The sequence below is a fragment of the Balaenoptera physalus genome (genome assembly GCF_965194825.1).
Source record: "Balaenoptera physalus genome assembly, chromosome: 20".
Classification (NCBI taxonomy): domain Eukaryota; kingdom Metazoa; phylum Chordata; class Mammalia; order Artiodactyla; family Balaenopteridae; genus Balaenoptera; species Balaenoptera physalus.
In genome coordinates, this window is record NC_138901.1 from 5,632,422 (window position 1) to 5,649,941 (window position 17,520).

Genomic DNA, 17,520 nt, shown 5'->3' on the forward strand with positions numbered 1-17,520 from the left:
TATATCAGAATAATATGATACAAGTATTTGAGTTAAATCCCTGTGGGGTCACAGTTTTTCTTAAAAAGCTGAGAAACATCAGGCAGTGGTGCGGACGGCCTGCCCCGGGTCCCAGGACTGAGAGTTGGGAAGTGGCGCGTGGGCTGCGCTGGGCGGGGTTTGTCGCGGGGCTTCGGGGTCTTATCTGTATTGCGAGGTGAGGCGCTGCCGTGGGGGTAGTTTCCACGGGTGGGGATGTTTCCTAGGGCCTCCGCCGTAGGTCTGGGGATGAATGTGGCGACAAGAGGGGAGTGGGGGGAGGGCTTCCTGAAGCCGAAGAGTCCGCCCCCTTAGGCGTCCCAGCGGCTCCGGCGCCTGGGGCTGGGGGGCTGCGGAGAGGCCCCAACCAGGAAGCAGCAGGACTGCTTTCCTGAAAACGTTACGGGCAGGGGGTACGCCAGATAGTACTGCTGGAGGCGGGGAAGTCCGCTGGAGAGGGCAGGAGCGGCGGGCGAAGATTAGCCTAACTTTGAGGTCCGCCCTGTGCCCAGGAGGGTGGTCAAGTCTGCTTTCTGGAACAGCGAGGTAGCACTGCCCTGCAGGTGACTCGGTTGTTTGAATTTGCCCCAGCACTTTGCCACATTTATTCATTGTATGTGCTGTCGAGTGACTTCCCTAATTGTGTCTTTCAGAGGCCGACATTAAAATCGCAACTGGAGAACGCAGAGCGAGGCATGCAGATCCAGGAGAAACAACCGCAAAATCAGCATCTTTCTAGAAAAGCTTTGGTAAGAAAGCAGTTAATAGGGAAGAACCTTCGTATTCTGTTACAAGTTAATCACTAAAGGGATGTTGCCTGTAAGTTTAAATTACACCTAATGGCCCTTCTCTGGGAACCCTGCCTCCCAGGTCATGAACATGAAGCTAAACTACCTTTGTTTAGCTCAGAGGAAACAGCCTGACCAGGCCCACCTGTGAATCACTGCAGGAAGGAAGAAATTAACACACCCCCTCCCGAGGCTGATGGGAACTAGGAAGTGTTTGGCTTTACTCCCTTCCCTTTTAGTATAAAGGATGCCTGAATTCTAACTCAGGCAAGATGGTTCTTTGGGACGCGAGTCCCCCATCTCAGTCTGCCGCAGCTTTCCAAACAAAGTCCCTAGTCCTCGCCCCAAGAACTCATCTCTCGGTTTATTGGCCTGTCCTGCGGTGAGCAGGATGAGCTTGAACTCGGTAACGTTAAGGCATCCTTGGTGAGACATCACTGTTCAAGGGTGCAGGAAAGACCTCAGTAGGATTAAGTGTGAGGATGGCACGGTGTGGAAGCACATGCCTCTGCCAGGTCTCTTCTAAAGTCGTTACCCTAAGGCCCTTGCACTGGCTTCCGTTGTGTGTATTTTTGTAAATAAACAGTTCCTAACTTTTATTATATTGTCAAAGGGGTACCTTCAAAAGAAGAACAGTTGCTGTAAAGTCTATTGGCAGAAGACAGTTTTGTTTTTTGTGGGTTTTTTTGTTTGTGTGGTTTTGCCTGACTTCATGTAGGATAAGGTGGGTCCGGTGCTCTGATGGATTGACCAGGGCCAGGCCCCTTGCTCGGTTCTGAGAATACAGCTGTGCACAGGGTCCCCCTGTTCCCTGCCCTCTGGAACTTGATAGAATAAGAAATGGAAACAGAATTAACTCATCTGAGCTTTGGAATGAAATACTTCCTTTTCCTGACTGGAGAGACTAATAGAGGCACCAGTGGTACATGGTGTAAGTTTTTTTAGATGTTTTTATGTGGCATAAATTTCACAAAATTGTCAAACTAAACAAATTCGCCGTTAATCCATTGTACTACATACTGCAAGTAAAAAATGGGGGACCATGTCACCTCCACTTATTTGTGCATTCGCTATACTTCTATATATGTGTATGTATATATGCTTATTACTAATGCGTTAAATGTTAGTAGCATTTCATTTTTCATGCTTAGACAATAGAAGCTCTAATATTTTCTTCTTGCCCCAGTGGATCTTCTGTATATCACTGTGGAAATACTAGTCTGAGCCACCTTGGAATCCCAGCCTGAGTTTTTTATTCTTTACCATTCTTCCCTTGAATGATGTGTTTAAGGGTTTATAAAAGTTTCTTTTTTTTTTTTTTAAGATGTAATTTAATACTCTTTTTGATTTTTTTTTTAAAATTTATTTATGAATTTGCCCCAGCACTTTATTATTTTTGGCTGTGTTGGGTCTTCGTTTCTGTGCGAGGGCTTTCTCTAGTTGAGGCAAGCGGGGGCCACTCTTCATCGCGGTGCGCGGGCCTCTCACTATCGCGGCCTCTCTTGTTGCGGAGCACAGGCTCCAGACACGCAGGCTCAGTAATTGTGGCTCACGGGCCTAGTTGCTCCGCGGCATGTGGGATCTTCCCAGACCAGGGCTCGAACCCGTGTCCCCTGCATTGGCAGGCAGATTCTCAACCACTGCACCACCAGTGAAGCCCCTTATAACAGTTTCTTTATACTCATGTGCTATCCAGTTGACTTGCTACAATGGTAAATAGCAAACATTTTATTCTGATTGGCATTCTGGATATCTTTTCCTTCCACTAAGCATTAATTCACTAGACTTAAGTCTTTTGGTCTGGCTCACCTCCTAGTTAGGGATGTTGAAAAACCTCTTTGGTTGTCTTTTGTAATGACCGATTCCTAAGAGACTTTAAGAAGTGTGAAATACCAAGCAGAAATGGAGCCAGGAATATTGATCTTAAAATCCAACTATGTCTGTTTTGTACCTATGGAAGAAAAAGTATGGGTCAAAAGGAATTTTTTAAAATGTTCTTCAACCTAGCTTCTTTCAAATGAATGTAAAAGGTACAACCCCTAAATAAAGTATTAGCATTTACTCTACGGATTGCTTGCTCCCCGTAACCTCACATTTCTCTTTTTCAGGGATAGGAGAGTGCTGTTCCACCCAGAATGGAAGTGTGTCCTTACTGTAAGAAGCCATTTAAACGATTAAAATCCCATTTGCCGTACTGTAAGATGATAGGACCGGCTGTGCCTGCTGTTTGTCAGTCCAAGCCGGCTACGCTCCCACGTGCTAAAAAAATCAGAGAGCCAATCAGAGACTCAGTTAAAGCAAAAGAGAAAGGGTTAGGGACCGATAGAAAGAAAAGAAATCCCGAACTGAAAGGGGACAGATCAGAACAACAGACAGTTAAGTCCTCTTTACAACTAGCTGTTGGTTTGGAAAAAACAGGTAATACAAAGGCTGATAAAGATTTCAAGAATCAAATTCAACCCTCCCTCAAAATGCTAAAAAATACTGAACCGAAGATTACTTTCCAGGGGGAAACTACAGCTCAGTTTTCTGCATCAGAAAACACCACTCCTAAAAAAGAGCTTACTGAAGATTTGTCTAAATCAGGGGAAAGTAAAAATAACCCTTCAGAAACTGAAGCTTCTTTAGCTCTTGGCCCAATGGAACCTTCTCTGTCAAATCAAGATAGGAAACATTCTTCAGCCTTCCCTAATGATGTACAAGCCACTTCTGCTGATTTAAGATTGGATAGAGTGGATGCCCCAAGACAGAACCTTCTCATAAAATTACTAGATATGCCTCTGGGCGATTATCACAGTTCTCCCACGAATCTCCATTACGGGGTCAAAAGGGTAAGCACGTCATCAAGCAGTGAGAGAGATTCCAAGGCCGGGGATCACCTCTTGGGAGTCTCTACTAGAGACTCTGGGACTTGGGAAAAGAACACAGAATCACAAATTGCAGCTTTTAAAGTTAGCCCGTTAGGTAAAATCCAGGTCAAGGAGAACCAGGGAAAAGGACTTGACCTTGGAGCAGAGGCATGTGGGAGCCAAGGAAATGCAGAGAAAAGTGCATTTGCAACAGAAATGCAGGAATGGGCCGCCATGAGCGATGATTCAGTCATGGAGAGGAAATCTCGAGGTGAAGGTCTCCCAACAGGGAGAAACTGCAGTGAGCTTCTCTCTGTATCACAGTCACGTAATCAAAGTCTTGCCTCTCTGGCTATGAAATTTCTCCAAGAAGAGAAGGCAGAAGCCTGCAGCCATAATCGAGTCCCTGCTATGAAGGCATTGACAAAGAGTGAGGAACAAGCTTCTCTGACACCCAAGTCGGGCTGTCGGCCGCCAGCATTGCACCCCGGGGGCCAGCATTCTGCGCATTCAACCCATCATCATGCTTCTAAAGGCCCTTTCACAGGTCAGATCGGTGCCACCGACAGAAAGACCCTATCCAGCTCCCTGGGGCTGGAGTGGTTTCCAGAGCTCTATCCGGGTTATCTTGGACTCGGGGTGTTGTCAGGGAAGCCTCAGCATTGGGGCACATTGGCCCAGAAGCCTGCGCTCATCAGTACCCAGGGGGAAAGCTGCTCACAAGGTAAACACGCTCCCGCTCCCGTTCAAGCTCATCCAGACAGCTCTGTGCCTTTTGAATCAGTGAGGTTTAGAACGCCCACATTCTCTCTCCCTTGACTTTACTCGTACCTAGGCATTCTAGTGCGCTGGACTTGTAGGTGTTCTCAGAATGTGACTTCTTGCTCCCAGGAGTCAGTAATGACAGTGGTTTATCACTTTCCCTTCCCCCCCACCAAGAGGCGAAGGTTGGACTCCGACAGGCTGGCCTTCTACATTTGGAAGAGGCATGGCCTCTTCTAGAAATCGGGTGGGTATTCAAGCTGAAGAGACTCAGGAGAAACATGAAGACTTCAGGGTCTGCCTCAACAGAGCAAGCGCCGTGCTCAGATTTCAGTCAGGACCAGGTTGGGCAGAAAATGGGTTCCAGACGTGTGGTCAGATGCAGCACCCAGCAGCCTAGAGTAGCACAGGAGGGGAGCGCAGGTGGGGTTCTGGCCTTGGGGGCGGGCTGGCGTTAAAGCTGTCCGGAGGGGCGTGGCAGTCCAGGCAGGTGGAAGCGGGGCCTCAGGGGTGAGCCGGTGAAGACCAGGGGCAGAGGGTGTGGCCAGAAGGGAGCAGAAATCCATGCCCTGGAGAAGGTAGGCCACAGAGAATAGGACCCAGGAGTAGAGCCAAAGATGCAGCCTCTAGACTCGAGAGATTAGGTAAGAAGGATGGGGGGAAAGAGGCTGGACGTCACCACTGATTGGATTGTGAGTCTGTCTCTCCCGAAGCTCCCTGGATGCTCCTCGCTGCTGCCAGAATGGGCTCAGCAGCGGGCAGGACGGAGGCCCGGGTAGGAGCCAAGAGTTTCCCTGCGGCCCCTCAGTGCCCTCGCTTTTTTCTGCTGAGTCTCACCTTTAGTTATTGAACTGCTTCTCTAATGAGGAAACCTAGAGTGTCTCCATTTTCCTCCCCAGAAGCTTTGGATTACTTCTTTTGTTGGGGTTTTCTCGGGGCGTGGTTAGGCGTGCTCACAGCATCCATCTCTTTCTTGCCTAGCGTTCTTTGGTGCTTTCGGGTTATTTTGACAGGCGACCCAAAGCCACTCAGAATAGGCTTGCAGCAGAAGAGCTTGTATTATCCCTTTCTAAAGGATACATTTTTCCCCTCTACTATGGTTTGTGAATGATCACATATTCACTAAGCCCCAGATTGGCTGTTGTGGAAAGCATTTTCCTTTGTATTTTAATTATCCCTTTCTAAAGGTTTCAAAATGGACGTGTATTAAGAGGGTTGCTGGCTTAAAGCTACGTTTCCTTCAGCTGCCTCAGTGGTTAACCAAACCCAGGTCTGACATCTTCACTGTCTTGACAGAGTTGTAATATCGAGTCCCTGCTCCATCTTAACAGAGAATTAAAGACTCACATTTGCGTTGCTTTGTGGTGCTTCACCTATCTTCTGATTTTGGCCTCACCACTCTGAGAGGTGGGCAGAGTGCTTTTCTCTCTGTTTTGCAGGTGATGAAACAGGCACAGGGGAAAAGTGATTTGTCCAAGGTGGTGATGCCAGTAAGTGGTAGAGGTGCAAGTAGAACCCCGTCTCCTGAGGCCTAGTTTAAAGCTTTCACTCAACCACGTTGTAGAAAATGCGCCACAGCTAGACGCACAGGTGGTGTTTATATCTCTGAGCTTCTCTGTGGTTTTCAGTGGCATAAACACACAGCCCGTAGCAGATCTCTAGCAAGTAGAAGGGCTTCTTTGTATTCTGTCCTACCCTCTGTAGTGCTAAGGTGAGTTCATTTTAGTGGGAAAAGGGAGGGAACTAATGTTGATCAGGTGATGGCGGTTTCTGGTCGTTGTGTGAGATGCCTGATGTAATTATCTCCTTTAACCCTCCTGACGGTTCTGAGGGGCTGTCACTGCCAGAGATTGCCCTGTGTTGTGGGCGAGGGGTCTGAGCCTCAAGAGGGCTCAGTGACTTGCCCACGTTCACCAGTAAGCGGCAGTCGGGATTCAAATCCAGGTCCATCTGCCTTGACAGACATCCATGGTCTTTAAACTCAGCCTCAGGCTTACTTTAGGGCAGTTAGTGGTCAATATCACGGTTGATTTAAGTTATTAGTAACACGCCCTTTAATAGGTCCCAAGATTACAGGTAATAATAAGGTAAGAGATAACAGTAACCCGTGTCACCAAATCACTAGGCTTGTGAAATTGAATATGGGGGAAAAATACAAGTTTTCCTTTAATATTAAGTTCTTCCAGAATAGTGGCCAGAAGCGCTTTTGTTCTCCTTTATTGCTCACAGTCTGTAACGTGTGATTAGTTTGGGCTTCTGTATCGGGGAAGGTGTAGCCATCACTGTGCCTCTAGTTCTGTTGTAAACTGAAAAGCTGTTGGAAGTTGGCTCCACCATTAACGGTCAGACTGTGATGCTGCGACCAAATGAACGGGAGACACTAGAGGAGACCCCAGGATCTCAGTTAAGGTCAAGACCCGATTCCTCAGTTGGCCAGGGACTTCAAGGCCATCCAATCTACAAGGATAAAAAAAGTAGTGTGGCTCTGCAGCTTTGTACCTTCACCTGGCAGTGACTGTCCCCAGTGACTGCAGGGTTAAGACTGACCTCCCACGCAGTCTTTGCAGAAGAGCTTGGGCTGTATGTGCCCTTATTCAGGCAAAACCTCTGATGGGCCACTCCTCCTCTATCTCAGGAAACCAACACATCCCTTTGATACTTAAAGGCAGGGCCAGTGAGCTAAGAGTTACTGAGTTAACTATATATCAGGTGTGATACCTGCATGTTTACCTCGGTTATCTTAAGGAATCTTATACCAGTTCTGGGAGATGGGTATTATCCCCTTTTACAGACGAGGAAACTGAATTTCAGAGAGGATGAGTAACTTGCCCAGTATCCAGTTTCTAACGTTATCTGATGGTCTTTGCCAAGGTTTTCCAGGCAGTGTTTCTTGCACTGGACCGTTGGGCTCCAGGATGTCGTCAGTTTTCTTTCCTGCACGGGGAAATACAGCTAGTCCTCGTACATCAGGTACCTGAGTAAACTTAGGTGAGGTGATTCTACCAGCTGGAAAGGCACCTAGGGCCTTCATTTTGATGAAACAAGGTAGGACCAGAAGCTCTCATGGCTGATGAAAAATGGCTATGTTTTGAGGACCTAGGCTAGGAAATCCCAAGGCAGACTGATGGTTCTGAGGATGCCACCACGTTGGGCTGCAGTGAATCAGGCGTCAGGGGATCGGGCTCATGGAATTAGGCGGCACTAGGAGCAATCTTCTGAGCTTCAGGGAGAAAGGTTCCCATGGACCTCACTACCAGAAGGAGTAATTTTCCTGGCCTGAGAGAAAGTAGATTTTAGAAGTTCAAGATTTAAATCTCAGGAGACTCAGCAAGTACCAGGGTCTGAGAGTTCTCAGCAGTAGAGGACTTCGTTCAGAGGAAACCTCTCAGAGCCCCAGTCGCCTTGAGAGCATTCAGCTGGGAGGGCTGGCTGGGCCTTTGCAGAATTAGGTGCCTTGGCTTTGGGGCTGAAAGTGTAAGAGATCTACGTCCTCGGTTCCCAAATCTGGACAGTTCACAGTTTCACGTGGTCATTTTTTTTTAAGAGTAAAGATTGTTAGGCATCGTCCCCAGAGATTGGTTCTGAAGCGAGGCCTCAGAATTGTATTTTCAGACGTTTCCTCAGTGTCACCGAAGGTCAACCAAGTTTGAGAACCGCTCCTGGAGGTGATGGCCCTGGCGCAGGTGCCTCAGGCCCAGCGGTGGGCTGTTCTCAAATTGTGGCAGGGGAGGAGGTGGTTTGGAAAAAAAAACTTGGTGTAATTACAAAAAGCAAAATGTGGCTGACGGGGTTACCAGAAGGTCAAGTGAGAACACTTTATAGGTCATGGGTTTTTAAAGGCCAAGAAACAGCTAACTAAAGGCTGTTCTCTAACCTGCAACCAGGATTTCCATCAGTAGGGTATCCGTGTGAGGTGTTTTGTTTTTTAAATTTATTTATTTATTGGCTGCATTGGGTCTTCGTTGCTGCATGCGGGCTTCTCATTGCGGTGGCTTCTCGTTGCGGAGCACGGGCTCTAGGCGCGCGGGCTCACTAGTTGTGGCTCGCGGGCTCTAGAGCACAAGCTCAGTAGTTGTGGCGCGCGGGCTTAGTTGCTCTGCGGCGTGTGGGATCTTCCTGGACCAGGGCTCGAACCCGTGTCCCCTGTATTGGCAGGGGGTTCTTAACCACTGCACCACCAGGAAAGCCCCTGGGTAGTGTTTTTACATCCACAGCAACTTTTACCACACCTGCTAAACCTGTTGTAAATATTTGCTTAATTTACCCTTTATCCTAATGAACCAAACCAAGACCAGACAACCAGCAATAGTAGAGATTCCCTGCCTGTCATTAAACGTGGAAAATAACAGGGGCAGGGAAAATGTAAATACATAGCCTAAACTCTCCTTTCTGGTTCTACTTTATAGTTATTCATGTATTGAACATAAATAAGAAGCGTGCTGGTCAGCAGTAGTGCTGGGCTGGGCTGATAGAGCTGGCTTGTCAACTGTTGTAGTGACAAGGAGCAGTAATTAACGTGACAGTAGAAAGTCATGCTTTTTGCTAATAAGATGTTTAGCAGATGAGAGGAAGTATAAATGATTCATTTCATTAAGTATGTACCCCTGGATCATCTGGGCACTATATTTATCGGATCAGAAATGGATCTAGGTCCTGATCCCCAGGGTCCCTTAGTCTGTTGAAGAACCTTTTCTTGATGTGGAATAGACGGCTTTGACCTTCAGTGGTTACCAGTTAGCCGCAGCCCAAGGCAGACATTAATCCATCTATTTAGAATACACCTTTCCTGCAGCCTCGCCCTGGGAACCTTGGGCACTGAGTGTTGGGGAAGAGGATGGATTTAAATGAATTACCACAGTGACTGTTTGGAATCCTAGTTCCTTTGATGGAAAGAAGTTCGACGGCGGTAAGAAGTTTGGAAGCCCCGGCCAGGCTCACAACCTCCAGCTTCTCTCTAAGGAGGCTCTTGGGAGCTGTGCAAACAGGTGAGGCTGGAATCACGACTGCTGGGCTCTGTTGCTGGTTCCAAGCATCTGGAGAACTTTCTCTGCCTTTAGCCATGGCTGTTACAGCAGGCTCGAGAAAGAGAAGAGGACAACCTTGTAGTCTTACTACTCTCCTGCTTGTGTGGTTTCATCCTGGAGTCTTGACAAAATTCAAAGTATTCTTCCTGTTCCCCTGCTTGTCTGTTTTCATCCAGGAGTCTGATGTCATTAAAAGCACCGAAGCTAATAATAGCAACTGCTATTTATTGAGCAGCTTTCATTTTTTCAGTACTTAACCCTGCCTCTCTCTGCCACCTGCCCATCTCTGCCTTCCCCACCTTGATTGTCCCCAAGCCAGGAAGCCTCAACCTCAAGTTAACCAGCTGTATTCATCTCCTCCCCATGAAAGATTTTAACCAAACTCCCCAAAATAAGAGTGACTAATTTAAATTTATTAAAATTAAGGTCTTTCTCGGTTTTAGCCTTTTCATCACACGCCGCGCAATATAGTGGTATGTAAATTCTTTGCAATTCCTTTGCCTAAGCTAAGCTGGTAACTTGAGACCCTCACAGGTAAGGGCCCCTAGGGGCCTTTCCCTCTAACAGTGAGACCTGCTTCTCTTCCAACAGGCTGGGTCAGGTGTCGCACCGGCGTGAAGAGCAGAGCAGCCGGCGGCATCCTGATGCTCTTCACAGGGTACTTCGTCCTTTGTTGTAGCTGGAGCTTCAAGCGTCTGAGTAAGCCTTTCTCTACTTTCAGCCTGAATTACAGGTCACATCCCATTATAGGCACCTCCAAGGGATTTTCCGAACTGCTTTTTTGTTTCTCAGTTTTGCATTATCTGACATGCCCTAGGGAATGAGCTGTTGCCTGAGGGGTTTTTTTTTGGAGGTTTTTAAATTGGAGGTTTTGGTTATAGTGGCCTTTATAAGATTTGAGTATAATTTACATAACTGCTGTTGTGCTCCATTTAAGATTGTCACTGGAGATCTGGTGGGCTTTGTGTTTTCTCCTTAAAGCTATTTGCCTGTTAGAAGATCAGGGCTCTTCTCCAAGGTGACTTTTTAATTCCTATGTAAGAGCTTCCTTTTAGGATTGAAACCAAATAGCTTTATACCCCAAGAGAGAGGAGGAGAAGCAAAATACAGCTGTCACTCATCAGTGTGTCTTAAGGCTTAGAGCTGTTTTATTTACTCCACTTTTTTTTTTTTTACTCCACTTTTAACATTAAAAGCACAACACCTTTCTAGTGACACGTTTCAGCTTGCTCCAAATCTTACCAGAAGGAAAATGCCTAGATTTCATTGCTCTTTTAGTTCCAGATAACTTTTGCTCATTTTTTTAAGTATTGTTTTATAAAAGAAAAAAACCAGAAAAAGCCCAGTATTCTTCCACAATTTAAAAACAAAAAAACCCAAACGCTTTCAGATGAAAACTTTCAGTATAAAAGTGTAAGATAATCATTAACACTGGAGGCCAGTAGAATTCACAAGCTTCTAAAATATCAGATTTGACTCTAACTGGATTTGTTGGCTAATTCAGTACCAGTACATAGGGTGCAGGTCAAGCAGCGGGAATGTGTCTGCACCAAACTCTTGCATCCTGACTAGCAGGGCATAGCTGCTGGCCCTTGTCTAATATGCATGGCCATCGGTGAGAAAGAGGAATTCCTTTCTGATCATCCCCGCATAAACGGAGATGCCTAAAATCCCAAGTCATTTCTTTCACAGGGAAAAAGCCTTCCCTGAAAGTTTTAGCTGCCTGAAAGAGACCATTTAGGTGATGCTGGAGGTTATTTTTCACATCTCTAAATTGAGACTGAAGAAAGTGAGACAAACTTCTCATTGTGCTTAAGACTTTACTTCTAAATTTATAAAACAAAATTATAACAGAATGATCTGTAGAGTCAAGACGTAGAAACAGTCAACAGAATGGCCTCTTAGATCCTTATGTTTATCTCTGTTTATCCTAAGAGCTGCAGCGCTGGTGTAAGTAGCATTGACCTGGACACCACGTAAGAAAGCTTTGGCACTCCAAGGCAGGGACGGTGGAGATGGCTGCAGTGCAAATTTAATAGTGGAAACTTGTACTGGGGGCAGGGGAGAGCATGAAAAGAACAAAATTATTGGACTCTAACAATTCTGTAGGAAGCCAGTTTTTTAATGTGGACAGATCTGGTTCTGTCTGGATATTTCTTTTGGCTTGTTCTCAAAAGTGACTGAAAGTTACTGAGAAAAACTTCAGTTTGTTTAATCATAAAGGCTGATGTTATTCAAGGAGACAAGAAGATGGCAGAGTTCGACATTAAAATTTTTAAATAGCTATTTCCTAATAGCTCATATCTCAATTTTAGATCTGTCTCTCTAAAATTATTCTCTGTATCTTGGCATTTTACTATTCATCTCTGCTAGATACTCGGCTACATGTGCACTGGTACAGAATAGTATCTGAAGTGGCCGGAAAGCAGCACACATCAGCCCCTTCCCCTTGGAAATGGTTAGGCTCTTCTGGGTCCTTGACCAGATCTTGGCAGGTGTGAGAAACAAAAAAGCATAGGGTGGGTTCAGAGTTGCAGGTGAGCCTCTGAAAAATCCTTGGCAGGTTATTTTTTAAGCTAATTAAAGCAGCACACTAAACAGGAGGCTAAATCACCTTTTCCACATCTTAAGTGAGTATAATAGTGAGCAAATGGTTTCTGCTATCATCTCTTCTTGGAAGCTTTTCAGAACTCCACCCCTATCCCTTCCCAAGAATTTCAGTGCAATACTCAAATATTCCTCCCACTTTGTTAGGGTTGTTTTTGGCTGGTGGGGTTTTTATGCCTCTTCCCTCATCAAAATATTCCATGTTTTTCTAATTTTCTGCTTTGGCCCCTAGAGAATAACTTGGATACTTGTAAACGCTTCAAGGACATGTAATCTAGATCTCACAGATGGATAACGGTTTTCAACCTCTTTTCCAACATTAGAGGTTGATTATATATCAGATAGAGATACGCCCCTATCAATCAATTGATGGGTCTGTCTGTGTCTTCCCTTTGCTTGTGATATCCTCAGGCCAAAATACATACGTTCAGTCCCTCTTTTGTCCCAGCTCCTTCAAAACTATGAAAAAGCAGGTGTGCTGTTCTAAGGCCAGCATTCATGTATTTGCACACCTCTTCCTTCTCTCTTCCCAGAACTCGATGCTGGCTTATCTTCTGCTGTATCTCCCTTTTCTATTCTTCAGTCCCCTGTCCCCCCCCCCCAATTATCCCCAGTGGGGGTAATTTAATTCTGCATTAAATTCTCATGGTTAAGGAAAAGGTGTGCTAGAATTCTCCATAAGGAAAAATTCACGGTTGAGCAAGAGTATACTAGAGGTAGTTATTTTAGTTTAATATGACAGAATTTTCAGAACTCCAAAAACAGTACCTTGCCTTTGGGAAAGGCTTTGTGGCCTTTCTTTGTAAATGCCCTGTAAGAGACACGGTCAGGGAGGGGTCTCCCTGCACCTGCCCCTTTGCCTTACTCTAGATCAGAAATGCTCAGGGTACAAAGGTAGGTGAGAATGACCTCTCAGTTATGTCCTCTTCCCCAATCCCCTCGAGCTCAGGGGTCAGCAGACCACGACAGCCCACAGACACAAGCCAGCACGTGGCCTATTTTTGTAAATAAAGTCTCCGTGGGACCCAGCCCTGCATCTTTGGTTAGGTGATGGCTGTGGCTGCTTCCACACTGCAGTGGCAGAGTTGAGTTGTCGCAACAGAGACCGTAGACCCTGCAAAGCTGAAAATGGTTACTCTCTGGCCCTTTACAGGAAGCGTGCCAAGCCCTGCCCCAGATGGACAGGACGCCTCACGGGCTCCTGTGTCGGAGGGATGAAGATGACTGGGGATCTCCGTGCTGGAGCATTTGGTTAGGAAACGCGTTTCAGGAGGAGAAGCCTTTCTGGACTCAGTACCGAAGCACCTGAGCGTTGCCTCTTCAGCTCCCCACAACATGTGAGTGCAGTGGTGACGGCAGGAGTAAGCTCACAGCCCCCCAAGGTTGTCATCAAGATCATTTTTGTCACTACTGTAAATAAACTAGCGCCACTTGTTGTAATCAGAATGCTAAAACATCATGAAAGGGTTTAACTCCGTTAGATGACAATAAATACTTTACATCTCTGAAAGTAAGTTCCTTAATGAGAAAAACTAACTACTTAATGACCCATCAGTCCTGAAGGGATATCTGCTGCTTATAGCCCGGTATGTTGTGTTAGTTTCGGGTGTACAGCATGGTGATGCAGCTACATATACATATCTATATCTATCCTTTTATGTATATGTATTCTTTTACAGATTCCTTTCCCTTATAATTTATTACAAAATTTCGAGTAGAGTTCCCTGTGCTACACAGTAGGTCCTTGTTGACTATCTGTTTTATATAGAGTGGTGTGTATCTGTGAATCCCAACCTCCTACTCTATCCCTCCCCCTCCCCCCCGGCCCTTTTCCCCTTTGGTAACCATAAATTTGTTTTCTACATCTGTGGGTCTTTTTCTGTTTCGTATATAAGTTCATTTTTATCATTTATTTTTTGTAGATTCCCCATATAAGCGATGTCTTTCTCTGTCTGGCTTACTTAGTATGATCATCTCCTAAGTCCATCCACGTTGCCACAAATGGCATTATTTCGTTCTTTTTAATGGCTGAGTAATATTCCATTGTATATATGTACCATATTTTCTTTATCCATTACTCTGTCAATGGACATTTAGGTTGCTTCCATGTCCTGACTATTGTAAATAGCGCTGCTTTGAACATTGGGGTCCATGTATCTTTTTGAATCATGGTTTTCTCCAGATATATGCCCAGGACTGGGATCGTAGGATCATATGGTAGCTCTATTTTTAGTTTTTTAAGGAACCTCCATACTGTTCTCCATAGTGGCTGTACCAATTTACATTCCCACCAACAGTGCAAGAGGGGTTCCCTTTTCTCCACACCCTCTCCAGCATTTATTTGTTTTTTAAAATACATTCTTTTTATTTTTTAATCAGCACCTTAATAGATTCACAATTACTTTATCAGTACTGATCCTTTTTTTCTTTTTTGGCTGCATCAGGTCTTAGTTGTGGCATGGGGATCTTTCGTTGCAGTGTGGGCTTCTCTCTAGTTGTGGTGCACAGGCTCTAGAGCACGTGGGCTTAGTTGCCCCGTGGCATGTGGGATCTTAGTTTCCCAACCAGGGATCTAACCTGGGCCCCCTGCAGTGGAAGCATGGAGTGCTAACCACTGGACCTCCAGGGAATTCCCTCTAGCATTTATTATTTGTAGACTTTGATGATGGCCATTCTGACCAGTGTGAGGTGATACCTCATTGTAGTTTCGATTTGCATTTCTCTAATAGCCATGTTGAGCATTTTTCATGTGCCTTTGGCCATCTGTATGTCTTCTTTGGAGAAATGTCCATTTAGATATTCTGCCCATTTTTTGTTTGGGTTGTTTATTTTTTGGATATTAAGCTGTTTGAGCTGTTTGTATATTTTGGAGATTAATCCCTTGTTGGTCGCATCATTTGCAAATATTTTCTCCCATTCTGTAGGTTGTCTTTTTGTTTATGGTTTCCTTTGCTGTGCAAGAACTTTTAAGTTTACTTAGGTCCCATTTGTTTATTTTTGTTTTAATTTTCATTCTATAAGACAGATCCACAAAGATACTGCTGCAATTTATGTCAAAGAGTGTTCTGCCTATGTTTTCCTCTAGGAGTTTTATAGTATCCAGTTTTACACTTAGGTCTTTAATCTATTTTGAGTTTATTTTTGTGTGTGGTGTTAGAGAATGTTCTAATTTCATTCTTTTTATATGTAGCGCTCCAGTTTTCCCAGCACCACTTACTGAAGAGATTTTCTCCATTGTATATTCTTGCCTCCTTTGTCATAGATTAATTGACCATAGGTGCGTGGGTTTATTTCTGGGCTTTCTGTCGTGTTCCATTGATGTATCTTTCTGCTTTTGTGCCAGTCCCATACTGTTTTGATGACTATAGCTTTATAGTATAGTCTGAAGTCAGGGAAGCTGATTCCTCCAGCTCTGTTTTTCTTTCTCAAAATTGCTTTTACTCTTTGGTGCCTTGGCTATTTGGGGTCTTTTGTGTTTCCATATAAATTTTAAAATTTTTTGTTCTAGCTCTGCAAAAAATGCCACTGGTAATTTGATAGGGATTGCATTGAATCTATAGATTGCCTTGGGTAGTATAGGCATTTTGACAATATTGATTCTTCCAATATAAGAACACGGTATATATTTCCATCAGTTTGTGTCATCTTTGATTTCTTTCATCAGTGTCTTTTAGTTTTCAGAGTACAGATTTTTTCCTTCTCTAGGTAGGTTTATTCCTAGGTATTTTATTAGGTTGGCCAAAAAGTTCGTTTGGGTTTTTCCGTAACATCTTACTGAACTTTCTGGCCAACCCAATATTATTTTTGATATGATGGTAAATGCGATTGTTTCCTTTATTTCTCTTTCTGATCTTTCATCATTGGTGTTTAGAAATGCAGATTTCTGTGTATTAGTTTTGTATCCTGCAAGTGTACCAAATTCATTCATGAGCTCTAGCAGTTTTTTGTTAATAGTCTTTAGGATTTTCTGTGTATAGTATCATGTCATCTACAAACAGTGACAGTTTTACTTCTTTTCCAAATTGGATTCCTTTTATTTCTTTTTCTACTCTGATTGCAGTGCCTAGTACTTTCAAAACTATGTTGAATGAAAGTGGCAAGAGTGGATATCCTTGCCTTGTTCCTGATCTTAGAGGAAATGCTTTCAGCTTTTCACCATTGAGTGTGCTGTTAGCTGTGGGTTTGTCATATATGGCCTTTATTATCTTGAAGTAGGTTCCCTCTGTGCCCATTTTCTGGAGAGTTTTTATCATAAATGGATGTTGCATTTTATCAAAAGCTATTTCTGCGTCTATTGCGATAATCATATGGATTTTACTCTTCAATTTGTTAATGTGCTGTATCACACTGATTGATTTACAGATATTGAAAAATCCTTGTATCCCTGGGATAAATCCCACTTGATCATGGTGTATGATCCTTTTAATGTACTGTTGGATTCAATTTGCTAGTACTTTGTTGAGAATTTTTGCGTCTGTGTTCGTCAGTGATATTGGCCTGTAATTTTCTTTTTTTGTGGTGTCTTTGGTGTTAGTATCAGGGTGATTGTGGCCTCATAGAATGAGTTTGGAAGTGTTACTTCCTCTGCAATTTTTTGGAATAGTTTCAGAAGGATAGGTGTTAACTCTTTGCTACATGTTCAATAGAGTTCGCCTGTGAAGCCATCTGGTCCTGGACTTTCATTTTTGGGGCGTTTTTTAATCACAGATTCAACTTCAGTACTTGTGATTGGCCTGTTCATATTTTGTTTCTTCCTGGTTCAGTCTTGGGAGATGGTACCTTTCTAAGAATCTGTCCATTTCTTCTAGGTGTTCTCCATTTTATTGGCATAGAGTTGCTTGTAGTGGTCTCTTATGTCGGTTGTAACTTCTCCTTTTTCATTTCTAATTTTTTTGGTTTGGGCCCTCTCCCTTTTTTTCTTATGAGTTTGGCTAAAGGTTTATCAATTTCTGTTTATCTTTTCAAAGAACCAGCTTTTAGTTTCATTGATCTTTTTTATTGTTTTATTAGTCTATTTAATTTATTTCTTCCGTGACCTTTATGATTTCTTTCCTTCTACCTTTTGTATTTTGTTTGTTCTTTAGTTGCTTTAGGTGTAAGGTTAGGTTGTTTATTTGAGATTTTTTCTTGTTTCCTGAGGTAAGCTTGTATCACCATAAACGTCCCTGTTAGAACTGCTTTTGCTTCATCCCATAAGTTTTGGATCCTTGTGTTTTAGGTTTCATTTGTCTCTAGGTGTTTTTTGATTTCCTCAGTGATCCACTGGTTGTTTAGAAGCATATTGTTTAGCCTCCACGTGTTTGTTTCCCGCCTAGAGAAGTTTCTTTAGCATTTGTTGTAAAGCTGGTTTGGTGGTGCCAGTTCTTAAGCTGTTGCTTTCTCTGTCAAATCTGAGTGAGAGCCTTGCTGGGTAGAGTAATCTTGGTTTTAGGTTTTTCCCTTTCATCACTTTATATTGTGCCACTCCCTTTT

General features: G+C 44.1%; 1 protein-coding gene across 4 annotated transcripts; it reads left to right on the forward strand.

Annotated features, from left to right (window-relative positions):
• The first annotated feature begins 12 nt into the window (after positions 1-12).
• On the forward strand, positions 13-13,914 carry MTNAP1 (mitochondrial nucleoid associated protein 1). 4 transcript variants are annotated; one of them, XM_082439841.1, is made up of 6 exons: positions 13-196; positions 672-767; positions 2,915-4,379; positions 9,295-9,402; positions 10,033-10,140; positions 13,202-13,914. In XM_082439841.1, exons 3-6 carry the CDS (start codon positions 2,942-2,944, stop codon positions 13,264-13,266), a joined length of 1,719 nt encoding a protein of 572 aa, XP_082295967.1. In that variant the 5' UTR covers positions 13-196; positions 672-767; positions 2,915-2,941; the 3' UTR covers positions 13,267-13,914. The 4 variants fall into 4 exon arrangements, with proteins under 4 accessions (XP_082295967.1, XP_082295966.1, XP_082295968.1 ...); XM_082439840.1 differs by lacking the exon at positions 13-196 and adding an exon at positions 203-581; XM_082439842.1 differs by lacking the exons at positions 13-196; positions 9,295-9,402 and adding an exon at positions 203-581.
• The last annotated feature ends 3,606 nt before the right edge of the window (positions 13,915-17,520 follow it).